At 47.2% G+C, this 22,468-nt stretch overlaps 2 protein-coding genes across 5 annotated transcripts in view; one reads left to right on the top strand and one right to left on the bottom strand.

The window, feature by feature from the left end:
- The window catches only part of PIGN (phosphatidylinositol glycan anchor biosynthesis class N), a 336,158-nt gene that overhangs the window by 287,154 nt on the left and 26,536 nt on the right, over positions 1–22,468 (bottom strand). The window lies entirely within an intron of this gene.
- Positions 13,412–22,468, top strand: part of PHLPP1 (PH domain and leucine rich repeat protein phosphatase 1) — a 164,031-nt gene continuing 154,974 nt past the window's right edge. For all 4 annotated transcript variants that reach the window (XR_014159122.1, XR_014159123.1, XR_014159124.1 and 1 more), the window contains exon 1: positions 13,412–15,273. Coding sequence is in view for 1 of the 4 variants with exons in the window: in XM_081872961.1 (XP_081729087.1) it covers positions 13,599–15,273 (1,675 nt within the window). In the remaining 3 variants the exon portion in view is untranslated. The remainder of the gene's footprint in view (positions 15,274–22,468) is intronic.

Here is a 22,468-nt window from a genome sequence, read left to right as displayed (position 1 = left end):
AAGACAGAGGGGAAAAAATTCAGGAAAATAATAATCATAATGCTAAGACCCCCCTGCTGTTCAGAAGCATCTCTCTTTCCCTAAAGTAGGCTGCATAAATATTGATCTTGACTTGGTGTGCCCTAGATTCATTTGCTCAGGCATTAATAAATATGCCAGAAAATGAAATCAATCTGGTTTTCCTCCAAGTAAATATATTCAGCTTTGAGTACACAATGAAAGCTTGGCAGTCTTGGCACTTGATTATGTAACAAAAATGGGTTATTTGTAGCTACCCGATATTTAAAAGGCATTTGCATTGCTTCCGATGCAAACAGTATTAACTATATTCAAATTGGGTTTCAGCCTGGTGGAAAGTGAAATATTTTCCTTCATTGCCTCCACATCTATTCACTCTGTTTTCAAGAGGATGGTCATCCAGTAGTCTGTGGATCAAATCTGCAACCCCAAAGGAATTTCATTTGGCTTGTGGTAAGGTAAAGGACCCCTTACCATTAGGTCTAGTCGTGACCGACTCTGGGGTTGCGGCACTCATCTCGCTTTATTGGCCGAGGGAGCTGGCGTTTGTCCGCAGACAGCTTCCGAGTCATGTGGCCAGCATGACTAAGCCACTTCTGGCGAACCAGAGCAGCACACGGAAACACCGTTTACCTACCCGCCAGAGCGGTACCTATTTATCTACTTGCACTTTGTGCTTTCGAACTGCTAGGTTGGCAGGAACTGGGACCGAGCAACAGGAGCTCACCTCATCGCGGGGATTCGAACTGCTGACCTTTTGATCGGCAAGTCCTAAGCTCTGTGGTTTAACCCACAGCGCCACCTGCGTCCCCTTGGCTTGTGGTAGTTCCACCTAATTTTAACCAAGGTGAAGATAAATGCTTCCCTGCCGTTTCACTCATACAAAAATGGGGTGGTGGTTGAACTGTCCTATGTCCACTTCAGAATCTCTCTTTGGATTTTATATGCAAAGCATCAACTCATGCACTTTGTAATTACAAAACCCGTTGTTAGATCAGCCTAGTAAATAAACCTACAAAAGTTACCAGCCTGCTGAGCTGGTGGAAGAAGAGGGGAGAACTCTGCCTCAGCTGCAGTAGCCTTCTTGTTGCTGCTACTATTGTAGTTATTGTTGTTTTACTTGGTGATGATGACAGACAGAGTACCTCATCTCCCCTCCATTAGAGTGCACCGACACCGGTGATTCAGGAAGTTCCCCTCACAGGGCACCAAGCCCAGGGGCGCAAAATTGAGAAGATCCATTTGGGTGTGCAAACTTTGGCCTCACACAGGGCACAAATATTTCAAAAGATGACCAAAGCCCACCCCTGCCTGCATGGAATTCCATGGACTCACCTGCAAGCAATTTTCAGTCGCCTCTGACTGCTATGGCAGTGCTTAAGGCTGTGCTAGGTGGGTGCTAGGCAGGTGGCGCTGTGGTCTAAACAACTGAGCCTCTTGGACTTGCTGATCGGAATGTCAGTGGTTCGAATCCACTCGATGGGGTGAGCTCCCGTTGCTCTGTCCCAGCTTCTGTCAACCTGGCAGTTTGAAAGCACACCAGTGCAAGTAGATTAATAGGTACTGCTGCACAGTGTTACAGTGTTCCATTGCGCCAGAAGTGGTTTAGTCATGCTGGCCACATGACCCGGAAAGCTGTCTGTGGACAAACGCTGGCTCACTCAGCCTGAAGCGAAATGAGAGCCGCAACCCCATAGTCGCCTTTGACTGGACTTAATTGTCCAGGGGTCCTTTACCTTTCTACCTTTACTACTCTTCTCCTAACGCTCCTGACTGTGTTTCAAGTTGCATTTTACATTGCTGTACACATCGCTACCTGATTTGTTTTCCTCACCTGTATCCCCCCCCCCCAAAAAAAAATCCTATTCAATGAAGCTTTCATCTCTGGATTTGCAATGGATGCCTGAAATGTACACACCTCTGCCTATCCGCACCTTACCTTTTCAAATTGGATGGAAGCTGGTTTCAAGGAAAGCACATGAATCTGCCGCATTTTTCAAGAGATTACAAGAAACTGATGGATTGTGTGGCTTCTGTGTGCTTGGATTCAGACCCCAGTTTTGAGAGTGCACAACCTGTGTGTGTGTGTGTGTGTGTGTGTGTGTGAGAGAGAGAGAGAGAGAGAGAGAGAGAGAGAATTTTGAAATGTTTTGCAAAAAGCTGGAGTCTTCTTGTCCAACTCATTTATTTGCAGAGCTGTGGGCGAGTGCAATCCCATTCCAACTCTCATTAGATTACAAATGGAAACGAAGCAAGCAAAGTGATCTCCAGGGAAGGCTTCTCCTTTTGATTAAATAACCTAATAATTCAACACTACTCTCCTAACAGATAGCAATCTTTACTATGCCTTTGTGTAGTGGGGGCATTTGCAGGTAATGTTGAAGATTGTATGTCTAGAAGAAGGTGGCAGGCCTCTGTTTGCCCCGTACAGCAGGGCTAGAATCTTGTGCTTTGAAGAAAGAAATACTTTGCGACCATAAAATAAAAGTCAATACATGTTTTCTGTTTGAATGTTTGTGCAAATCTGCATAAACCCCCTTAGTATATATCATTCTGATTTCACAAATTTGCTTTCTCCGCCCAATGTATGTTTTGACTAGAGGCCTACGGACCTAGATGTAGATAATTGCTAATCGAGACATGAAACTGCCTAATCTCTGCAGTTCCTGGTTATGTACAGCTCTCCTTTCTAGCTACAGTGGTACCTTGGGTTAAGAACTTAATTCGTTCTGGAGGTCCGTTCTTAACCTGAAACTGTTCTTAACCTGAGGTACCACTTTAGCTAATGGGACCTCCCGCTGCCGCCGCACAATTTCTGTTCTCATCCTGAAGCAAAGTTCTTAACCCCAGGTACTATTTCTGGGTTAATGGAGTCTGTAACCTGAAGCGTCTGTAACCTGAGGTACCACTGTATTTCCTTTCCTTTCCCTTTTCTCTCTCTCAGACTTCTCCCTCTGGCTTGAGAAACAAATAAGCTTTTCAGGTTAGCCCTATAACCACAAGGATCAGAAACTGAGTGCCTTGTAACAATTACCACAGGTGAAGTTCCTTGAGGTTGAACGTGGCCTCTCAACCTGACCCTCAGAACTCACTGCATGATGAACAATCCTTTGACCGAAAGACATACAATGCTGTCCAGACACCACTTCTATCACAGTGCAGATACAATTATTACACCAGTGAAAATCTCCCAACTTGTAGAGAAATCCCTGTAGGTCAACTCCCGCAGAGTTCTTTGCATCTCGGGTGTGAAGTGGCCTCCTGGAGCAGAGTGCTGCTGAGGCAAGTTAAGGCATCCTGTTGTGAAGCCAGTGAGCTGTGGGCCTGAGGATTGGTGCCAATGATCACACAGCCAAAGGCTGCTTTATATTTAGCTGCATCCTGACCATATAGGCAATGGCGCACCTAGGCAATGTTTTATATTTAGTTGCATCTAAAACGCATTTGCAAAATTACTCCATGGGACGGAATCCAGGGTTACAAAAATTGCTTACTTAGGATAGTTGTCAAGCTCAGCTGTGCTAAGGAATGAGAATACTAGCTTGCTCTCTCTCTCTCTCTCTATATATATATAGGAGTGTTTGTGTGTGTGTGTGTGTGTGTGTGTGTGTGTGTGTGTATACATATGAATGTGTGTGTGTGTGTGTGTGTGTGTGTGTGTGTGTGTGTGTAATTGATGAGAACTTATAATAACCTAACAAGCATTGGAACTGTTAAGTTGTGGGTGAACATATCAGACGACACAGCGATTCTTCAAACAGCTCTTGTTTATTCACAGGCCAGAACAGAACTGAACTGAAGGGTTCAGCCAGCCTGCTTATATAGAGCTCCACTAGAACGGAACAGTAACAATTTTCTGTAACTAGCCAATCACTGAACGTCACTTTCGATCCCTTATTTGCATATGTGGACCTGAACTATCTACACCCTGGCCCAGGGTGAGAACTTCAGTACATAACAGTAACTGAGTCTTTATCAGCATTGAGGGGCAAGGGGCAAGAACACAGAAGATCACCTGGACTGAATCAAGCAGCTTGTCCACTTCCTTGAGCCTTACTGACTGAAATGCATCCAACACAACAGGACTAGACACTTGAGATCCAAATGATTCAACTGGAGTCAAGGTCCTGTTGGATGCAGGCATTTTTATCTTCAGGTTGCTTTTCCAACAGGTCACAGTGAGCCAACTGTTGCCTCTACCTTCTTCTTTGGAATAGACTTCTTTGGAATATTACCTGGGGAAATTCTGCTGGGTGCCACAGTAAGGATGCAATGGAGGCAGCAAAGTAATCCTTCTGTGAACTCTAATCTTAGCATTGGCCATTGGTATCTTTGGATGGATTTATATCTCTGTATTGCTTTGTGAGTCTTTCACAAATACTTGCAATCTTTATTTTACTCTGCTAGAAGTTGTTTGCTTAACGTTTGTGTGTTTTCCATTCTGAAAATTGCTGACCAGTTGCCTACATGAATAAAAAGAGTTTTGTGGCGCCTTTAAGACTAACAGATTTATTGGAGTGTCAGGTTTCATGGGCCCAGAGCCCACTTCGTCAGAAATAGGAAGTGATAATCAAAATGGGTTGGTAGACAGATAGATCTACCCTGAGAGAAGAAGAAACTAATTTTACAAAGTGAGGTCAAAAAGTCAAGCTATTAGCAGTAGGCGTGTCATAGTATTTAGACAGGACACAAATCAACACAAAACCCAGTTAAATATCAGTATTTCCAATTTAATTACCAATTTATTTGGTATCTGAAAAAGTGTGCATGCACACGAAAGCTTATACCCAGAACAAACTAAGTTGGTCTCTAAGGTGCCACTGGACAATTTTTTATTTTTTGAATTTATTCAAATTTAATTGTTATGGTGGATAGGCGCCTTTGAGTCTGTTATAGCAGAACTGACACCTTAAAGACTAACAGATTTATTGTGTCATATGCTTGGGGGGGGGGGACAGAACCCACAACAGGTGCACAAAACATTCATAGGTTGCCAAGTGTCCCAATTTTTAGATGCCATTCCTTTGTTTGAAGGTGTCTTTTGTTTGAAAGCCTTCCTGGTCTAAGTCCAACTTAAAGAACCATTTCTATTTAAATTTGAGGAATTATTTCTAAATTTGCCTCTGTATATATAAATAATCTTAAGTCCCAGGTATATATATCTGGAAGGTGGATTGTAAGCAGTAAGGTCAGAGAGAAATGAAATGCAAAAAAATAGAGAAAGTGGCAATTAAATTAGAGCTAGCATTTATGCAAAGAAAGCTCACATACCTTTTGCAAGAGCAGTGGATAAGGTGTGGTTGCGCAATCAACTTAACATTCATTCTGTTCTTAACTTTCACTGTGCTCCTCACCCTTCAAGCTCTAATTGAATTCTCTCTGTCTATACTTTTTGCATTTCATTTCCCTCTGACCTCACTGCTTGCAGTTCCACCCCTGTCCTCTGTACCCGCAACTAAGGAGGATGCTTCATGGACCTGAAGAGAAAGCATATGTCATTTTTAAAAAGTTGTTAGTCTTTAAGGTGCCATGAGACTCTTCGATGTTTAGGACACATAAGGATAATTACCATGGTTGTCTGTGGTTAATTCCCCCTGTACACCAATCAATTGCCTTTTCATCAGTTAATCCTTAAATCGAAATGCATTTATGTGTCATTATAAAAACTGTTTCCGGTGCCTTTTTGGAACAACTTTTGATTACTAGGTGGTCAGTTGATAGAAGGTTGGTTTTAACATACCATTCTGAATCATTCGTGATGTTAACACACTCAGACCAAAATATAAACAAGTGTGCTTGGAAAGTTCAGTCCCACTGATAAAAGTGATTAATCAAATAAAGCTTTAGATAGAGCCATAGAATCAAAGAGTTGGAAGGGACCCTGAGGATCATCTAGTTGAACCCACTGCAATGCAAGAATATGCAGCTATCCCTTATGGGATTGAACCTGCAACCTTGGTGCTATCAGCACCATGCTCCAGCCAACTGATGGATAAAGCTTGCAACCCTAATAACCAGTGGCGTAGCGTGGGGGGTGCAGGGGGGGCCGGCCGCACCGGGCGCAACATCTGGGGGTTAGGGTTAGGGGGCGCAAATCCACGGGTTAGGGGGCACAAATCCACGGGTTAGGGGGCGCAAATTACTTGCCTTGCCCCGGGTGCTGACAACCCACGCTACGCCACTGCTAATAACCAAAGTGTGAAACTGGAGAGGTGGTGATGTATTTTTCTTCTTTTTGGCAGCAAACTTTGAGGTTCCTACAATTTCGATGTCGCTACTACTTCTGCAAGTAAGTGACTTCAGCCTTGCAGCCAACCTTTGCATTAACTGTTATAACAGTCAGCTTTGCTTTGCTGGCTGAAAACGCATTCGGAAGGCTTGCTGGAGAAAAAGGTTCTTTTCTGTCTCCTGTAATGATGATGTCTCTCGCCTGTTGCCAATATCTCTCACTTTAGGACAGAACGTAGCATTTTCGAACAAACATTTGGCAGAATGTTTTGCTGCAGCCTTACACAGTGAACGTCGGCAGGAGGAGATGCATGCAGCTACAAGCAGAAGCTGCAGTTATTAATCAATCTGTGAACAGTGAAACCCTCCGGCTTCCTCTGGAGAAAATCTGAAAAGGCTCTGTGATGCCCTCCAGTATTTCAAAAGGCAGTTTGAGCTAATGAACCAGGGGTATCTTGGTCAAGGGGAAAGCCCATAAAATTGGGTCACCCCAGAGATGGGGAACCTGTGGCCTTCCACATGTCATTGGAGGCCAACTCCCATCAGCTCCAGGCCCATTAAGTGACATGTGGTGGCCACCTCAGGCAGCACCCCGCAAGGAGCAGCAAGGTTTTTCTGCTGCCCAGATCTGCCTCTGGGACAGAGAGGGACCGGTGGCAAAGCTCTGAGAGGATGTGTGTGAAAATCCAAGGAGGGATAGGTCTTGAACACCTGGCAATGAAGTTTAGTTTGCCTAGCACACGTCTGTACAATATAGTGTCAGAAAATGCTTCTTCAGTATCATCTACCTGATAACCTGTTGTCATTGGTGTGTCTACAGATTTAGTTTGGTTAACGCATCAGCCATTTTCTGTGACAGGCGATGCCTTCATCCTACCTCCCACCAGTCAAGTCCTGTGTAGGTCGAATGTCCTCTGGCAGTGTGCAGAACTGCACATGCCATACAGGAAGGCATCTAGGTGAGGTGGGAGGAGAGGGGAACGGATGAAGGCAGGATTGTGTGTCTGAATGGGGCAACGTGAGTTGGGCTGTGACTGAGAGGTGGCACCGTTTGATCTTATACAGAAAGGTGCCATGGACCAGTTCTGGCAAAGTGTCCTGGCTCTCCTCACCCAGCTTGAAACTGGACTTGTTACCACGTCTAGCAGCTTTGAAAGCTTTCTTGAGCAAATCACTACAGCATCCCAGCGCGGGACTGCAGGTTACAAGTCGGTGAAGCAAGCCAGGGGAATAGCAATACTTGGTATAGCTAAGATGCTGGCACACCCCATGCACTCTCCTTTGGAAGAGTAGGGTGGGCACCACTAATCACAGGTTTTATATCCCAAACCTCTGGACTGGACCAACAAGCAGCTACTCCTCTTGTAGAGGATGCCCTGCAAAGTTTGTTTGTGGCTGGTGTGGTTTTCATAACGTCATTGGAAGTATAGATGGCTTGAAGCCAGACTGTTCCCCAGATGCCTCTCTGGGAGGGAGGCCTCCTTGCTAACAAAGGCAGGCACCAGAATTGCCTCTCCATCTGGTGGTGTCCAGCTTGGGCTATCTGGTTTCACCGGGGCTGAGTTCTCCTCTGACAACCTGCTTGTCTTTTCCCTGGCATCCATCTCTGCTCTTTCCACTGGTGTAGAAATGGCTGGCTGTTGTGTTTTGATGGAATATATTCCACTGCACAAAGGTTGTGGCCTGTGGCCCACAAGGAAATGTGACTGTTGGGCCGAAAAAAACACTCCACTGAGAATGAATGAATGAATGAATGAATGAATGAATGAATAACTTATTCTATAGGAATCTTCTGCAGATGGTGAGGGATGTGGAGGATCTCAACACTTCTTGCACTTCTGGTATATACTCTGCCCAGAGGCAGAAGACAAGAATCTCCCTACAGTGTGATGCATGAGCACCAGGAGCGAGTTCATCGGTCTCACAGCAGAAAACAATTTGGGATGATATGTGCTTTGTACTTCAGATTAGGGGGGATAAAGGGAATGGTTGAAATGACCCTAGAACAGGGGTCAGCAACCTTTTTCATGGGCCGGTCCACCATTCCTCAGACCATGTGGGGGGGCTGGACTATATTTGGGGGGGGGATTGAATGAATTCCTATGCCCCACAAATAATCCAGAGATGCATTTTAAATAAAAGCACACATTCTACTCATGTAAAAGCACCAGGTAGGCCCCACAAATAACCCAGAGATGCATTTTGAATAAAAGGACACATTCTACTCATGTAAAAACACGCTGATTCCCAGACCGTCTGCGAGGCGGATTTAGAAGGTGATTGGCAGATTTAGAAGGTGATCTGGCCCACGGGCCTTGGGTTGCCTACCGCTGCCCTAGATCAATGCCAGATTTCTCAGTGAATACACAATAAGGTGCTTAAAAGCGAAACAAAACGTATCAAAATGCCTGAGACATTTTGCTGCCTGAGGCAAATTCCTTGTCAGTCAAGTAGCACAGCACCTGAGTTTGGCGCAAGAACCATGCAAGTAAGAATGGAACAACTATGAATGGAATAGAATTTGCTGCCCTTTTATGACATCTAAAACCAGCGGCCTGACTCCGCCTAATGATAGGGATAGTCCTGAGGGGTATTTGTGGTGATGCTGATACAGAAAATAGAGTTGGGTAAAGATATGACATACCACCAAAAAGCCTGTCATAACATTCAGGCTCATGTGACATGGGGCTTATTCTAATCTGTGAGCTAAACCTAAATAAGTCTATGTGCCTTTCTTTTCAGCATTGGCGCAGTTTGTGCAGTTTTCCTTTATTCATCAGCTAGTATTGGAAAGACTGCACTGAGAGAGTCATTAATAACAGACTGATCCTGTAGTGCAGGGAAAAGAGCAACAGGGAATATTTATTCATTGGTGGCAAAGACTGGAATCCTGCACCCACTTACCTGGGAGCACATTTAAAGCATTCTCCCCTGCAATTAATAATAATAATGACTGGAACTGTAGTTTGATAAGGATGCTGGTAATTTTAGCTCTGTAAGGGATAAACTCTTTCTCTCTGTGTGTGTCTGTGTGCTTTTAATATATGAGGCATATACAGCCAAACTCTGTGGGACTTAACGTCTGAGTAGACACATGTAGGATTGTGCAGTAATAACCACAGAGGTATTTCACCTCCGATTCTCAACTGAACTTTACACACCCCAGGTTTGAATCATCTGTATTGAAATTAATATTACCATAACATGACTGAAGCTACAGAACTAAATCGAAACCACAACTGAATACCTTCAACTTGTTTTGGTGGTGGACTGATCCAGTGTTGCACCTCTGAAATGTCACAAACATCAGAGCTTGCTTACATCAGCGGGGTCCCTATTTGGCAGCATCTCTGCAGAGGCTGAGTCGGGTGTGTGCGAATGTGAGCCGGCTATAATAATAATAATAATAATAATAATAATAATAATAATAATAATAATTTATTATTTATACCCCGCCCATCTGGCTGGGCCTCCCCAGCCACTCTGGGCGGCTTCCATAAAAACCAAAAATACAGTAAAATCACACGTTAAAAACTTGTCCTTGATTCCAAATCTCGGTTCAGACCCAAACACAGAATGTGGTCTTAAAGGAGCCACCATTATCTTAGTCAGCAATCCTCCCCAGTCTGGGTTATTGGGGATAGTAATACTGCCTAAACTCACAGGGCGGTTGTGCAAGGTTTATTGAGACAATTCCAGATCTCAGCACAACACCCATCCCAGATGTCAAACATTAGCAGTATTATCTGCCTATATGACACTGTTGTAGTGCTGTCGTTACTTGTTTAAAGAGTGCCCCACAAAACGACAATTTCACAAAAATAAAGCAAGCACGTCTCCCTGCTCCAAGGAGCTTATAATCTAAAAATAAGACAAGGAGGAGATAGCAAAGCAGGGGATATAGGACAAGAACATGAGGATTGTGGGCAATAACCCACTTAAATATGAAAAAGAAAAATAATGATTGTTTCTATGTTTAGACAATATTTTTATAGTTTTAAGTGTGATAAATAAGTTACTGGGGATAACGGGAAAATATTACGGTTGTTGTTTTCGAAACAGGAGAAAGATGGGAATGTTGGGATAACACTATATTTGTTTGATTTGATTTTTGAAGCTGTTAGTAGTTACATACTTTTTACTTGCTGGTTTTCAGGTGGATGAGCTATTATACTGAAGGTATTACTCAATGTTCTCCTCTGCAAACTTGAGAACCCTGTATTTGAAAAGGGACTCATGGCACATAAATACCCAAAGAATTAACTGCATTTTGAAGATTAATCTTTTAACGAGCGCAATTTGCAACAGCCAATCCCTCATCCCAGGGAACTTGGAATTGTTGCCCTGCAAGGGGAATAGAGATTTCTCAGCATCCATAGCAAGCTACAATTCTCGTGTTTCATCGGGGGTAGTCATGACTGTTTAAATTGGTACGGTTTCGCTTTAACTGTATAGTGCAGATGGGATCTAAGTCTCAGGTTGATTTAAGGGGCTGAAAATAAAAGCTGCATGCTTGTTTACTGGGGAGTAAGTTCCACCATGTTCCATGGGACCTAGAACCACCCATTATTTTGACAAATGTGTTTCACAAGGGAATCTGTAAGTGGCAGTGGTGCTTAACTCTGACTGGAGAAAACACATTAAAAATACAACCTATGCTCTTTGTAACAGAAACAGATACAAGGTATATTCACAAAATCACTTTCTCTGCATCCAGTGTGCTCCCACTGATAATTTTAAAAGCCCCATTCACATGATGTTAGACACAATACACATTGATCCTATAGCTGCTTAACAAATATTGCTGTGTGACACATTGCGCCCCCCTCAAACCAGCTTCAATCAGATTAGAAAACTTGATGCGGAGTAAGTGGTAATGTGAACATACCCTAAGAGACATTGCACGTCCGTTCCCCCTCTCTGATGTGAACACCATGCAAATATGGCTTGAAACACAGCGGAGGAGAAATGACCTCACTGCATTTCAAGCTAATAATATGGGCAGGCTCATAGTGATTTTAGCTGTCCCACCTCTGTTCCCTTCCAGCCTTGCGCTGACTTCCCGATCGCAAAATAAAGTGTGGAGAAGTCAGTACAGAGTTTCAGTGACCTGTGCAGATGTTGTAAACAAATCCTGATGTTACCAATTCTGGCGACCTTGGAGTGTACCACCACGGCTATATGTTAATAGAACAGAAACAGAAAAACCAGCCCATTGAAATTCATATTATCAACTTGGAACATTCATTTGGATAATGCTAGCTGTGAACGTAGGAGCAGGCCTAGCTCTAGCTCCCTGCACTTTTGAGGATGGCTTTGGCAAGGTGACTTCCAGCAACTCAAGCAATTCTCTGTCAGTGCTTTGGGAAGGGGAAAAAAAACACATATACAGCTAGACATTTTGCTGCTTGCAGAGGAGCAGCAATTCACAACATACACACACAGAGAAACATGGGCTGGCCAAGTCATTTTGGCTACTGAGACAAAATCACCCAAGTACCTCTCTCTCTCTCTCTCTGAAGAAAAATGCAGCAAGAATCTTAGTAAATAATCTTTGGCTGCCCTTCAATGGTACCCCAAAACACTCTGCCTAATGGTAGGACATGTGTTGATTGTAAACCGGTGTTTTCCTTACTTTTAATGCCTGAAATGCATTATTCTTTTTAAATTTAGAAACAGAGACACTTCGCTTTTACATCTGAGAAAGATTTATTTGTTAGAGTGTTTGAATGCATCCTCTGCAGAAGAAAACTAAATTAGAGCAGTTAATGATTCCTCCTCCATAATTGTGGGCTCATAAGAACATTTATTCTTACTTATGGTAGGCCAATGTGCTGTGGCGGTTTGGGAATCACTCCTGAAAACCCTTGGTGAATGAGTGTCCCACGGGGTGTGGGGGTGGTGTGGCAGAGTGGCACTTCCTGTTTTGCCCCAAGTGGCAAAAGGGGACATACCACCCCTGACCTCAGGATTCCAGAACTTATAGCTGTCAGTTCTGAGGGAAGGCAGGCAAGGACCCACAGCCCAGCTGGGGCTCGCTAGCTTGGGGAGGAGTTGCCCTATTCCTCAGCTGGAGTAGGCTCAGGCCAGGTCACATGCCTCATCAAGCCCAGAAGGTGTAACAGCCTGCGTCCTGGCCAGGCCAGGTGGGGCTTGCTAGCTTGGGAAGGAGGTGGGCCAGGCCCGCTCAGCTCTCCTGACAGATAATTTGAGTTCTGGTTGCAAAAACAAACAAACAAACAAACAAACAAACAAACAAACAAACAAACAAACAAAACCCAAAACCTGCCTGTAGTGATGTTTTGCTCCCTCCATGCCTCTACTTCCATTTTGTTTCCATCAGCCCAAAGAAAAGGCTGCAGTCTGCCTTTCCCCACAACCAGCCGCTGAAGGCACATTTGTTGTTATTTCTATTTTTACAATCAAAACAGGTCTTTTGCACAGAAATGCATGCGCACAAAAGAGCAGTATTAAAAAACAAAACTTGCAAAGTGCATTGATTCCGCGTTTCACTCGTGGGGCTAACACAGCCAACGGCAGAGCTTGCTTGCATGCATTAGCCCGTTTGACAGCGTCTCTCTGCAAAGGTTAATTCGTATGCTCGTTTAAAAGCAAAAGTTCCCACTCTGCAATGATATGCAAAGGTTAAGGGCGGACAGGTACGCCCGGGGGGGGGGTCAAGGGCAACTGCAACATCGGGCAGTAGGCGGGCAGGAGCAAGCAAGGGCGGGAGAGGCCCGGCTCCCGCCCGACGGGAAGGGCGCGGTGCCTTGTGGGATACGTAGTCTCAGCTGGTAGCTCCTCGCGGAGGCCTCGCCGGGCCCGAGGACTACATTTCCCGGCAGCGTCGGGCTTCCCACGCTCCTCCTCGTGGGCGGGTGGGTAAAGGGAGAAAAGCGGCGCAGGTTGTCACGTTTTGTTTATCGCCGGAGCCCCGCCCCTTGCTACCTCACGAGGGATGGCGTCACCCCCCCTCCTCATGAATATTGAGAAGGCGTTGCTAATAGAGGGGACTGGGAGGCGGGGTGCAAGAGACGAAAAATCGCGCCGCTCCGACGAGGCCTGCTGCAATTAATATTCATAAGGAGCCTCCGAGGTGGAGGCCGGGCCGGGTGGGAGGAGGCGGAGGAGGCGGTGGCCGCTTGCTTGCTTGCTGCTGCTGCTGCTCCTGATCCTCCCCCCACCCTCCAGTCCCTAATGGCGCTGGCAGCAGCTGCGCGGCGGCGGCGGCGGCGGGCTTGAGCCGAATGGAACGCGGCGACAGCGACGGAATGTTCGCAGTTGCTACATAATCGCGCCCCCCCCGCCCCCCGCCCGCCGCTTTGGAACGCGGCGTGTCTCCGCGTTCCACAATGGAACCTGCGCAGCAACCTCAGCGCGGGAGCAGGGCAGCGGCGGCGGCCCCGACGGCCGGCAAGCGGGAGCGGCCCGGCTACGCGGGCCAGGCCGGCACCGAGGGCGGAGGACCCGGCCCGCTGAGAAGCGGCGAAGCAGCAGCAGCAGCCGTTGCTGTCGCAGCAGCAGCAGAGGGTGTAGCCGGGGGCGGCCCGCAGCGGCGAAGGAGGCGAGGGGCCGCGGCTGGCGGCGGCGGCGCGGCTTCCCTCACGCTGGCGGCCAACGGGACTCCGGCAGCGGCGGCCGTCCCCAGCAGCGGCGGCGGCGGCGCCAACTCGCTTCTGCTGCGGAGGGGCAGGCTGAAAAGGAACCTCTCGGCCGCCGCCTCGTCGTCGTCGTCTTCCTCCTCGGCCGCCGCCGCCGCCGCCGCTGCTGCCGCCTCGCTGGGCACCCGCAGCCTGGATCGGAAGGCGCTGCTCCTGCTGCCCAAGACGCCCCGGCAGCTCCAGCCTCTGCAGCCGCCGGAGCGGGACTGGGTGCGACGGGACCTCCAGCGGGGATGCGTCCATGTCTACTACTACCACCACCACCACCATCACCAGCAGCGAGGGGGCGGCGGCGGCGGCGGCTGCTACCTGCGGCCGGTGCTTTGCACCCTGGAGACGACGGCGGCCGAGGTGGCGTCGCGGTTGTTACAGCTCGGGCACCGTGGAGCGGGCAGCAGCGCCGTCCGGGTCTTGGGGAAGGCGGCGGCGGCGGCAGCAACCACCGCAGAGGCGCGCGGCCCCCATGAAGAAGAAGGGGAGGAAGAGGAGGAAGAAGAGGAGGAGGAGGAAGGAGAAATGGACGGCGATTTTGCGGCAGACCCGTCCGCCGAGCCCGGGGGAGCAGAAGAGGCGCTGCCCGGCCCCGCGGAGGCTTCGACTTGCCCAGCTGGCAGCCTGACCCCGATACCGGCCGGGAGGAGGCCGCGAAACCGTCGGGGGACCCCCAGCGGTTTGGGGGGCGGCGGCGAGGCGGCTCCCCGACCGGGGCGCTTGGCTCTCGGCGGCGGGGAGAACGGCCGCGCAGGTGGCCGCCCCTGCCTGTCGCCCTCCGACTGCAGCCCCGGGCGGGCCTTTCCTCCTCCGCCACCTGCGCAGCTCTACCTATCGGGCCCGCCGCTCTCCTGCCCGTCCCTCCTGGGGGGCTCGGACACGGAGAGCTTCAGCCCCAGCGCGGAGAGCACCTCGGACCGGCTGGACGCCTACAGCGGCGGCGGCGGCGGCTCCTCGTCTTCGTCGGAGGAGTTAGAGGCGGACCCTCCTCCTCCTGGCCCGGCAACGGCGGAGGGGGAAGGGGCCGGATCGGGGCCTGGCAGGAGCCGCCGGGCCCGCCTGGGCGGCCTGCCGCCGGCGCACGCGGAGAACCCCCGGGGGGGCCGAGCCGCGGGGGAGTCCCCCGGCGCGGGGAAGGCGCCGGGAGGGGATCCCTCTTCCGCCGGGGATGCCGCCGCCGCCGCCTCCCCGCCGCCGCCGCCTCCGGCCTTGTACGTGCAGCTACATGGGGAGACCGCCCGCCGGCTGGAGCCTCACGAGCAGCCCTTGCAGGTCCAAAACGACTACCTCTCGCAGCTGGGCTTCCGGGACCTGTGGCGGGTGCAGGAGGAGGGCATGGACTCGGAGACCGGCTGCCTCATCCGCTTCTATGCAGGTGGGTGAGGAAGGGGGTGTGGGTGTGTGAAAGGCGCGCACGCTTGTTTTCGTGTTCACAGGACAGTGTGGATGCTATCCAACCTACTACACCCTTGGTGCGCTTCCTCAGAAATGAGGGTTTGCTGCAGAAATGGAGAAAATGAGAAGTGGAGCTGGATCTTATACTCTGGTCTCTGTTCCCTATCTGCAGGTTAATTGATGGAGTGAGCAAACAATAGACATACGTGTATGTGTGTGTGTGTGTGTGCATGAATTAAAGGCCTGTGTGTGGGAGGTTTGGGGAGAGGGGTGTGATTACATCTTGCAACGCACAGTGGTGGCAAATGCTTCCCGGCCTTGGCATTGTCATGCTTTGGGAACTTTCCAGTGGAGGTCAGAAGTTTTGGGATTCTGACACCAGTCATTTCCCCCAGTCATTTTATCTGAAGAAGTGTGCATGCACACGAAAGCTCATGCCAAGAACAAACTTAGTTGGTCTCTAAGGTGCTACTGGACAATTTTTAAAATATATTTCTACTGCGTCAGACCAACAAGGCTACCTACCTGAATCTAGAGTCATTTCCCCCAGTCTGTTTTATAGCTGGGTAAGGGCCTGGGGGGGGAGGGGCAGGTAAGAGTTGCAAAAGGGGTGTTTGGGGAGGACCTGTTGGAAACACTAGCTCAGCTCACCTTGAAACCTGTTTGCTGCTTAAGGTACTTCAGGCTAACATGGAAAGGTTGGCCTCTGGGTCTTCCTTTATGCTACAGTCTTAGAACAATATACGTATAAGCTGGAGGTGAGGTCCTTTGAAATTGCTGGGGTAAACATGCTTGGAATTGGAATACCATTGTGTAGAAGCATTTTCTCCCCCTTCTCTGTTCACCTTTAAAAAGCTACGCACAGAGGCATCATTGTGCTTTTTAGCTGTTTTGTTCAGCTACCTGTGATAGGATCAAGTGGCTATTTTTCAAGTACCTGCAAAAATAAAAACGCTGAGTCTTGCCAGATGGAAAGAGGGGGTTATCTCCTCTTAACAAGAATTGTCATCATTTTTCCAGGGCAAATTTGCATGTACGGCATATTAATGAAATATCACATGTCTTAATCTGCTGAGTACACAATGTATGGTTCTCTAACTATTTGTAATGGGGTGGGTGTCTAGAACTAAGGCCCAGTTCCAGAGTCTGTACAACCAGTGGACTCCATGATATATGTATGGGATTGTGTTTCTTTACGTAGTTGTGGGAGCGAGTCCAATGAAGTCTATGAGATTTATCTACACTTAGCATGGTTTAAGATTGGCTTCTCAATATAGACTGAAGGCAGGCTTTTTGTCTTGGTGCCTCGACTCGGTCAATAACAGCACCCGAAAGTCCCTGTCTTGTCAACAACATTTATATTAGTGTTGCATGTTTAACTGCCATATAGATTTCCTTTACTGCTTGAAAATGTGCACATAGGAAGGTGAGTCATGCTTTGAATGACCTTTCGGATGAGGAGGAGCAGCTCTGGGCTGTGCCATAATTGATCTTTCTGTTAAGGCGCTGTAGTTTCAGGGTTAAATTGGATGCCCTGTGTTTCGTTTTGGGTGAAGCTCTCTTTCCTTGTATTGCTTGTTCCGTACAAAATGTGGGAAAGCTGCTAAGCCTGGACCCACCTGAGTGAGCTGAGCTGTCTCCAGACAGATGCATTTTTTCAGCTTTTCCATTTCATCTTTTAAATACGCTTTGCTTTCTTTGACTGTCAGGCAGGCCTGATATCGCAGAAGCCAAATGTAGCCCAACAGCCCCTTTTTGTCCGTATTGTGAGCTGCCTGATGTTCAATCACCATTCCTACCATTTGCCATCCTGGACAGGTGGCCAAATGAGACCCTGGCTGAGCTGTCTTCAGCTTGAATGCGTAACAGTTGTATAAGCCAGCTTCTAAGGAAATGTTTTGCTGGTCTGTGTAGGCCGAGAATAGTTGTAGAGGAACAGGAGCTGAAGACAGCCTTGGTTCCAAGTTTCTATTGTGTGTGAATGGCATGGATAGAATCCATACATTTGAAATCTAAATATGGCCTTGTATGTTACTGCTTCTCTTCGTAAGCAGGTAAAAGAACGTACTGGCTATTCTGTAATCTGCATTATTATTATTTTTAATGCAGCATTTCTCATCCTGATGACGTCCATATCTTTTGGACTCCAACTCCCATCAATCCCAGCTAGTGTAACCAATAGTTGGGGATGATGGGAGTTGTAGTCTTGTAACATAAGGGGCGGATTAAGTTGGTGAAGGTCGACTGAATGTAATGAGAGTCAGTGGAACTAAGACTTGAGACACCCAGGTTCAAATAGCTGCTTAGCAGGGAAGCTCACTGGGTGACCTTGGAACAGCCTTCTCAGACTAATCTACCTTGCAAGGTTGTTGCATGTAAACAGGCATGTTCCCACTGTCATGCAAATAATTCTCCTCTAGCAATTGTCACAATCATGGTGTGATAATAAGCAGTTGTGTTTGCAAGCTAACTTAGTAGCTATTGTAGACTTGAATGTGATTATTATTTTTTGTGCAGTATGTAAAATCCTTTGCCTCTTAAAGACTTGCCAAATTGAGCCCTGGGGGAGAAGAGAAGATAGTTGGGCAAATACACAGAAACGAAAATAACCTAAATTGAGCATGTTAAATCAACTGGGTTATGAATGGATGTTCACTACCTTGGTGCCGTGTTCAAAATTAGCCAGGCGCAGGTCCAGTTGCGACCACATGGAGCTCACTGGTTGGCAGGTTGGCAACTGACATCTCCATCTGGCTGGTCCCTCCAGCTTTCTTAAGCAGGTAATCAGATGAGCTTATTTGTTGCAATTATATCACACTTTTTTCTCCAAGGAACATGTGGTTCATTCCCCCTCCTCCGTTAACCCCTACAGCGACCCTGTGAGATAGGCTAGGCTGTTACTGGACCACAGTCACCCAGTGAGGTTCAGGACTGAACCCTGATCTCCCAGGTCCTAGTCTTAACCACTGCACCAGACTGGCTTCCTAGAGTTCTTCTGTAAATTAAGCTCTATAAATTAAGTAGGTAAATAAATATGGGGAAAACCAAATGTCACTTAGAGAAGCACCTGAAATATTTTCCTTCAAGCTTGAATTTTTGTTAGTCTGGATTGTTTTATTTGATTTTGAATGTGTTATAAACCACTTTTGAGGGGTTTTTCCTTTAAAATAGAAATGAAATTAATAATAGAAATGAAATTAATAATAATAAATGTCATTGCAAAAAAAAGGCACCTAGACATTCCATTGTGGCAACTGTAACCTAGGTTTAAGGTGCAATTTGGCGATTATCTTATATATCTGAGTTTCTAACACTGCATGTATTTTCAAACCTTGTAGAGGGAACCTTGGCTGCAGGTAGGGGTAGCTGACGCAAAGCAGTTCATCCAGGCAGTGCCCTTTTGAAGTACTAAAAAGCTTGGATTTCAGTAACTGTACCTGCCAAAATTCCCTCTACCTGTGTATTGAAGGTTCATAAGCCCTGTTCTTATTTGAGTCTTCTATGTGGAGGTGATGCTGTTTAACTGGCCCATTTACAACTTGCTTAACATATCTGCTTCCCAGGGGCTTGTGTGTGCAGCGTTTTTGGTTTCTTTCTCTTTTTTTATTCCCTTGCTTGCTCTACAAAGAATTTGCTGCAAATTATTGTTTGACGTTAGGTAGTTCAGAGCAGGATTTTAAAGCTGTGGCTGGAGGCAATTCGCTAGATTTTAAGTGAGACTCCACTGGTGTTTTTATTTTTTTTGGGGGGGGAATGTGGGGTGAGGAATACAAGTACTCTAGGGCAGGGGTCAGCAACCTTTTTCAGCCATGGGCTGGTCCAACGTCCCTCAGACCATGTGGTGGGCCGGACTATATCTTGAAAAAATAAATAAATGAACGAATTCCTATGCCACACAAATAACCCAGAGATGCATTTTAAATAAAAGCACACATTCTACTCATGTAAAAACACCAGGCAGGCCCCACAAATAACCCAGAGATGCATTTTAAATAAAAGGACACATTAAAAAGGTAAAGGGACCCCTGACCATTAGGTCCAGTTGTGACCAACTCTGGTTGTGGCGCTCATCTTGCTTTATTGGCCGAGGGAGCTTGCATACAGCTCATGTGGCCAGCATGACTTAGCCGCTTCTGGCGAACCAGAGCAGTGCACAGAAACGCCATTTACCTTCCCGCTGGAGCGGTACCTATTTATCTACTTGCACTTGACATGCTTTCGAACTGCTAGGTTGGCAGGAGCAGGGACTGAGCAACGGGAGCTCACCCCGTCATGGGGATTCAAACAGCCTACCCTCTGAACGGCAAGCCCTAGGCTCTGTGGTTTAACCCACAGTGCCACTCGCGTCCCTTAAGCAAATTTTAATTCTGGAAAAATCCAGGCAGTCTTAAAATAATCTGAGCACTCTTTAATTCGTTTCATTGGCATAGTCCATGAATGAGTATATGTTGGGGTAATTATGCACAATGCCTGGATAAATTACAAAATCCTGTTGAGAGGGCATTCCCCAACATCTGTTGGCAAGTATGCATATAACTTTGTGGGGGGTATTGTTTTTGTTTGTTATTATGATATGTATTGTGTTTTTTATATTTAAACTGCCCTGTGATCTTTGGATGAAAGACAGTATAGAATTTAAGAGAGAGAGAGAGAGAGGCCAGGGAATGTGCATAATTTTCATAGATGGATTATGTGCACAATGCCCAGGTGTTTATGCACATTAACCATGCAACTCTCCCTACCTGTAACATACACATTCCCAGTTACAGAACCCAAACTTTTAAAATCTGGCACTTGCAAGAATGGAAAAGGTTATAGTAATAAAGGTTGTAATGATGGTGTTTTATTTGAGGAGTTTTTCAGTTTTGTTCTTGAATCTTAATCCTGGGTTGTTGTGGGTTTCTTTCCCCGCAAAAATGAGTTGGTTTTTAATGCTTAGAACGAACTGTTCTGCTTTGGGGAGCATAGAGAGGGATGTGCAAATTAACCTGCAGGCTTCTGCAAGCTCTGTAATGTTTGCAGCAGAAAAGGGCTCATCAAAGCTTAACTTTTCATTGTGAAATCTATTTATAGCCAGTATCCGTATAATACATGCCATGCCTTATATTGTAGATTTCATTGAAGTTTCAAAGTGTGAAAACTTGGCAGCACTGTTTTGTTTAAAACTGTCTTGTTTTTCACAAGATGGGCAGGCTTTTCTCCTCCTCCCCCCCTCCCCCACTTTTGAAATTTGTAATTTTTTTCAGGAAGGCGTGACTTAATTATGAAATCTTCAATGGGTTTATGTGTCATGGAAAAATCTACTGAAGTCGCCCAGTCAGACAACATCCTCTCAGCCAGAATGGGTGATGTCAAAAGAGAAAGAATTAAACCACGCACCTTCCTTATGTGTTTGATTTCCGTGTTGTTCCTATTTTATTTGCGTGGGTGTTAAGCTGATAGATTTTGAAATAAAAGTAGCAGAGCTGGGACTATCGGTAGGTGAACCTGAAGCATGTAGAGAAGTATCAAAATACATGCTAGTCTGATACTCTGTATTGTTGGATAGATTGGAAGAGGTGGAGGAGCCCTTTCCCGAAAGGCGGAGATTTTCAAACTTTTTGAGTCCCCGGCTCCCTTGACCAACTCCCTTCTTTCTGCGGCACCCCTGTGGGGCTCAGGAGCCCAGTTACGTCACCCCTTGCCTGCAGAGCTGGCAGCCCCTCACCCCTTTTCGAACACCCTCCATTGTGGAGTTATCCCTCAGCCTCCTCTCCCTTCACCTTGGGAGTCCTCTGGACAGCCAGTTCTACTGCCCCTGGTCTCTGAGTTGCCTCCCGAGAGAGGTGCCTTTTCACACTGCCCCACAGGGGCCTGGGAAGAGGATGCCCCCAGCCTTATTGGCCCAGTGGCAACAGTGGGCAGTGTTGGGCCTGCATGGTGCAAAGGTTCCCATTCAGCACTGGGCACTCAGCTCTCAGGCAGGCCTTGCACACAGCAAGCACAAGGAAGATAAGGCCTACCTGCCTACCCGACCTCCCATTTGTCTGTCCATTCCCAACAGCAAGGGCTGGCTGGGCTCCCTCACCAACTTTGCTTGCTTACTCCAAGGCCGCCTCAGCTCCTGGCAACCAGCACCCCTGGCCAGCCCCAGTGGCACCATTTGTCTACGCAGCTTGGGGCTGCTGCAACAAACAGTCGTGCAAGCCTTTGGGAGGCAGAGACATGAGAGGGCACCAGAGGAGGTAGGGAAGGAAAAGAGGGCCAGGGGCCTGTATTGCCCGTGGCACCCCTGACCCATCCTTCAAGGCACCCCAGGATGCCACGGCACACTGGTTGAAAACCACAGCCCTAGGGATAAATGGCTTCATATTTCACAAGGAACTTCATGGGTTTTACTTATGAGCCGGTGCCTCACTGCCCGCCTGCTGTGTTTTCGGTAGCTGGTAGGCAAGTTTGCTAGATGTTAACTGCTTCTCTCTCTGTCCCGCAGCATTATGCTTGGATGTGTGGTAGAAAGCCTTTCGGCAAGGCGCCCTCTTAAACTCCAACGTTGAGTGCGCAGTCACTAGCAGTACCCTGTATTTTAGCACCGTGGAAGCCTCTGTCACAATAAATGTCAAGTCTGCTTCATGTAGCATGAGCGCTCTCAACTGCAATATCCAGCTGCTCGTCCTGATGCATTTATTCTCTTCTTGACACTCCTCACCTTTGTTCCGTCAGAAATTGTGCTGCTGCTCTTTTCTCCTTGCCGTGCAGGTATTTTGACTCTTCCACGCGAAGCATAGGGGAAGTTCTCTGAAAGTGTTCCTGAAGTCGACAAGAGTTACCTTGCAGGCGTAACACCTGAGTCAGAAGCTCTGATGTGGTAATGCATATTGATACCTAACTGGAAAAGACTTCCCATTGGTTTCAAGGAGGAACAGCATGGAATCCTGTTCCTTACATTTAATTGCAATATTTTTCGCTCTATAAGACACACCAGACCAGACCACAAGACGCACCTAGTTTTTGGAGGAGGAAAGCAAGAAAAAATATATTCTGAATCTCAGAAGCCAGAACAGCAAGGCTTCTGGGATAGCCGCACAGCCTGCATTCGCTCCATAAGACGCACACACATTTCTCCTTACTTTTTAGGAGGGAAAAAGTGAGTCTTATCGAGCAAAAAATACAGTATCTAGTTCATTGGTTCCCAA

Source organism: Podarcis erhardii (genome assembly GCF_964252035.2).
Source record: "Podarcis erhardii genome assembly, chromosome: 8".
In the NCBI taxonomy this organism is placed as follows: domain Eukaryota; kingdom Metazoa; phylum Chordata; class Lepidosauria; order Squamata; family Lacertidae; genus Podarcis; species Podarcis erhardii.
The sequence above is the reverse complement of the archived record's forward strand: the minus strand, read 5'-3'. Positions and strand labels throughout refer to the sequence as shown.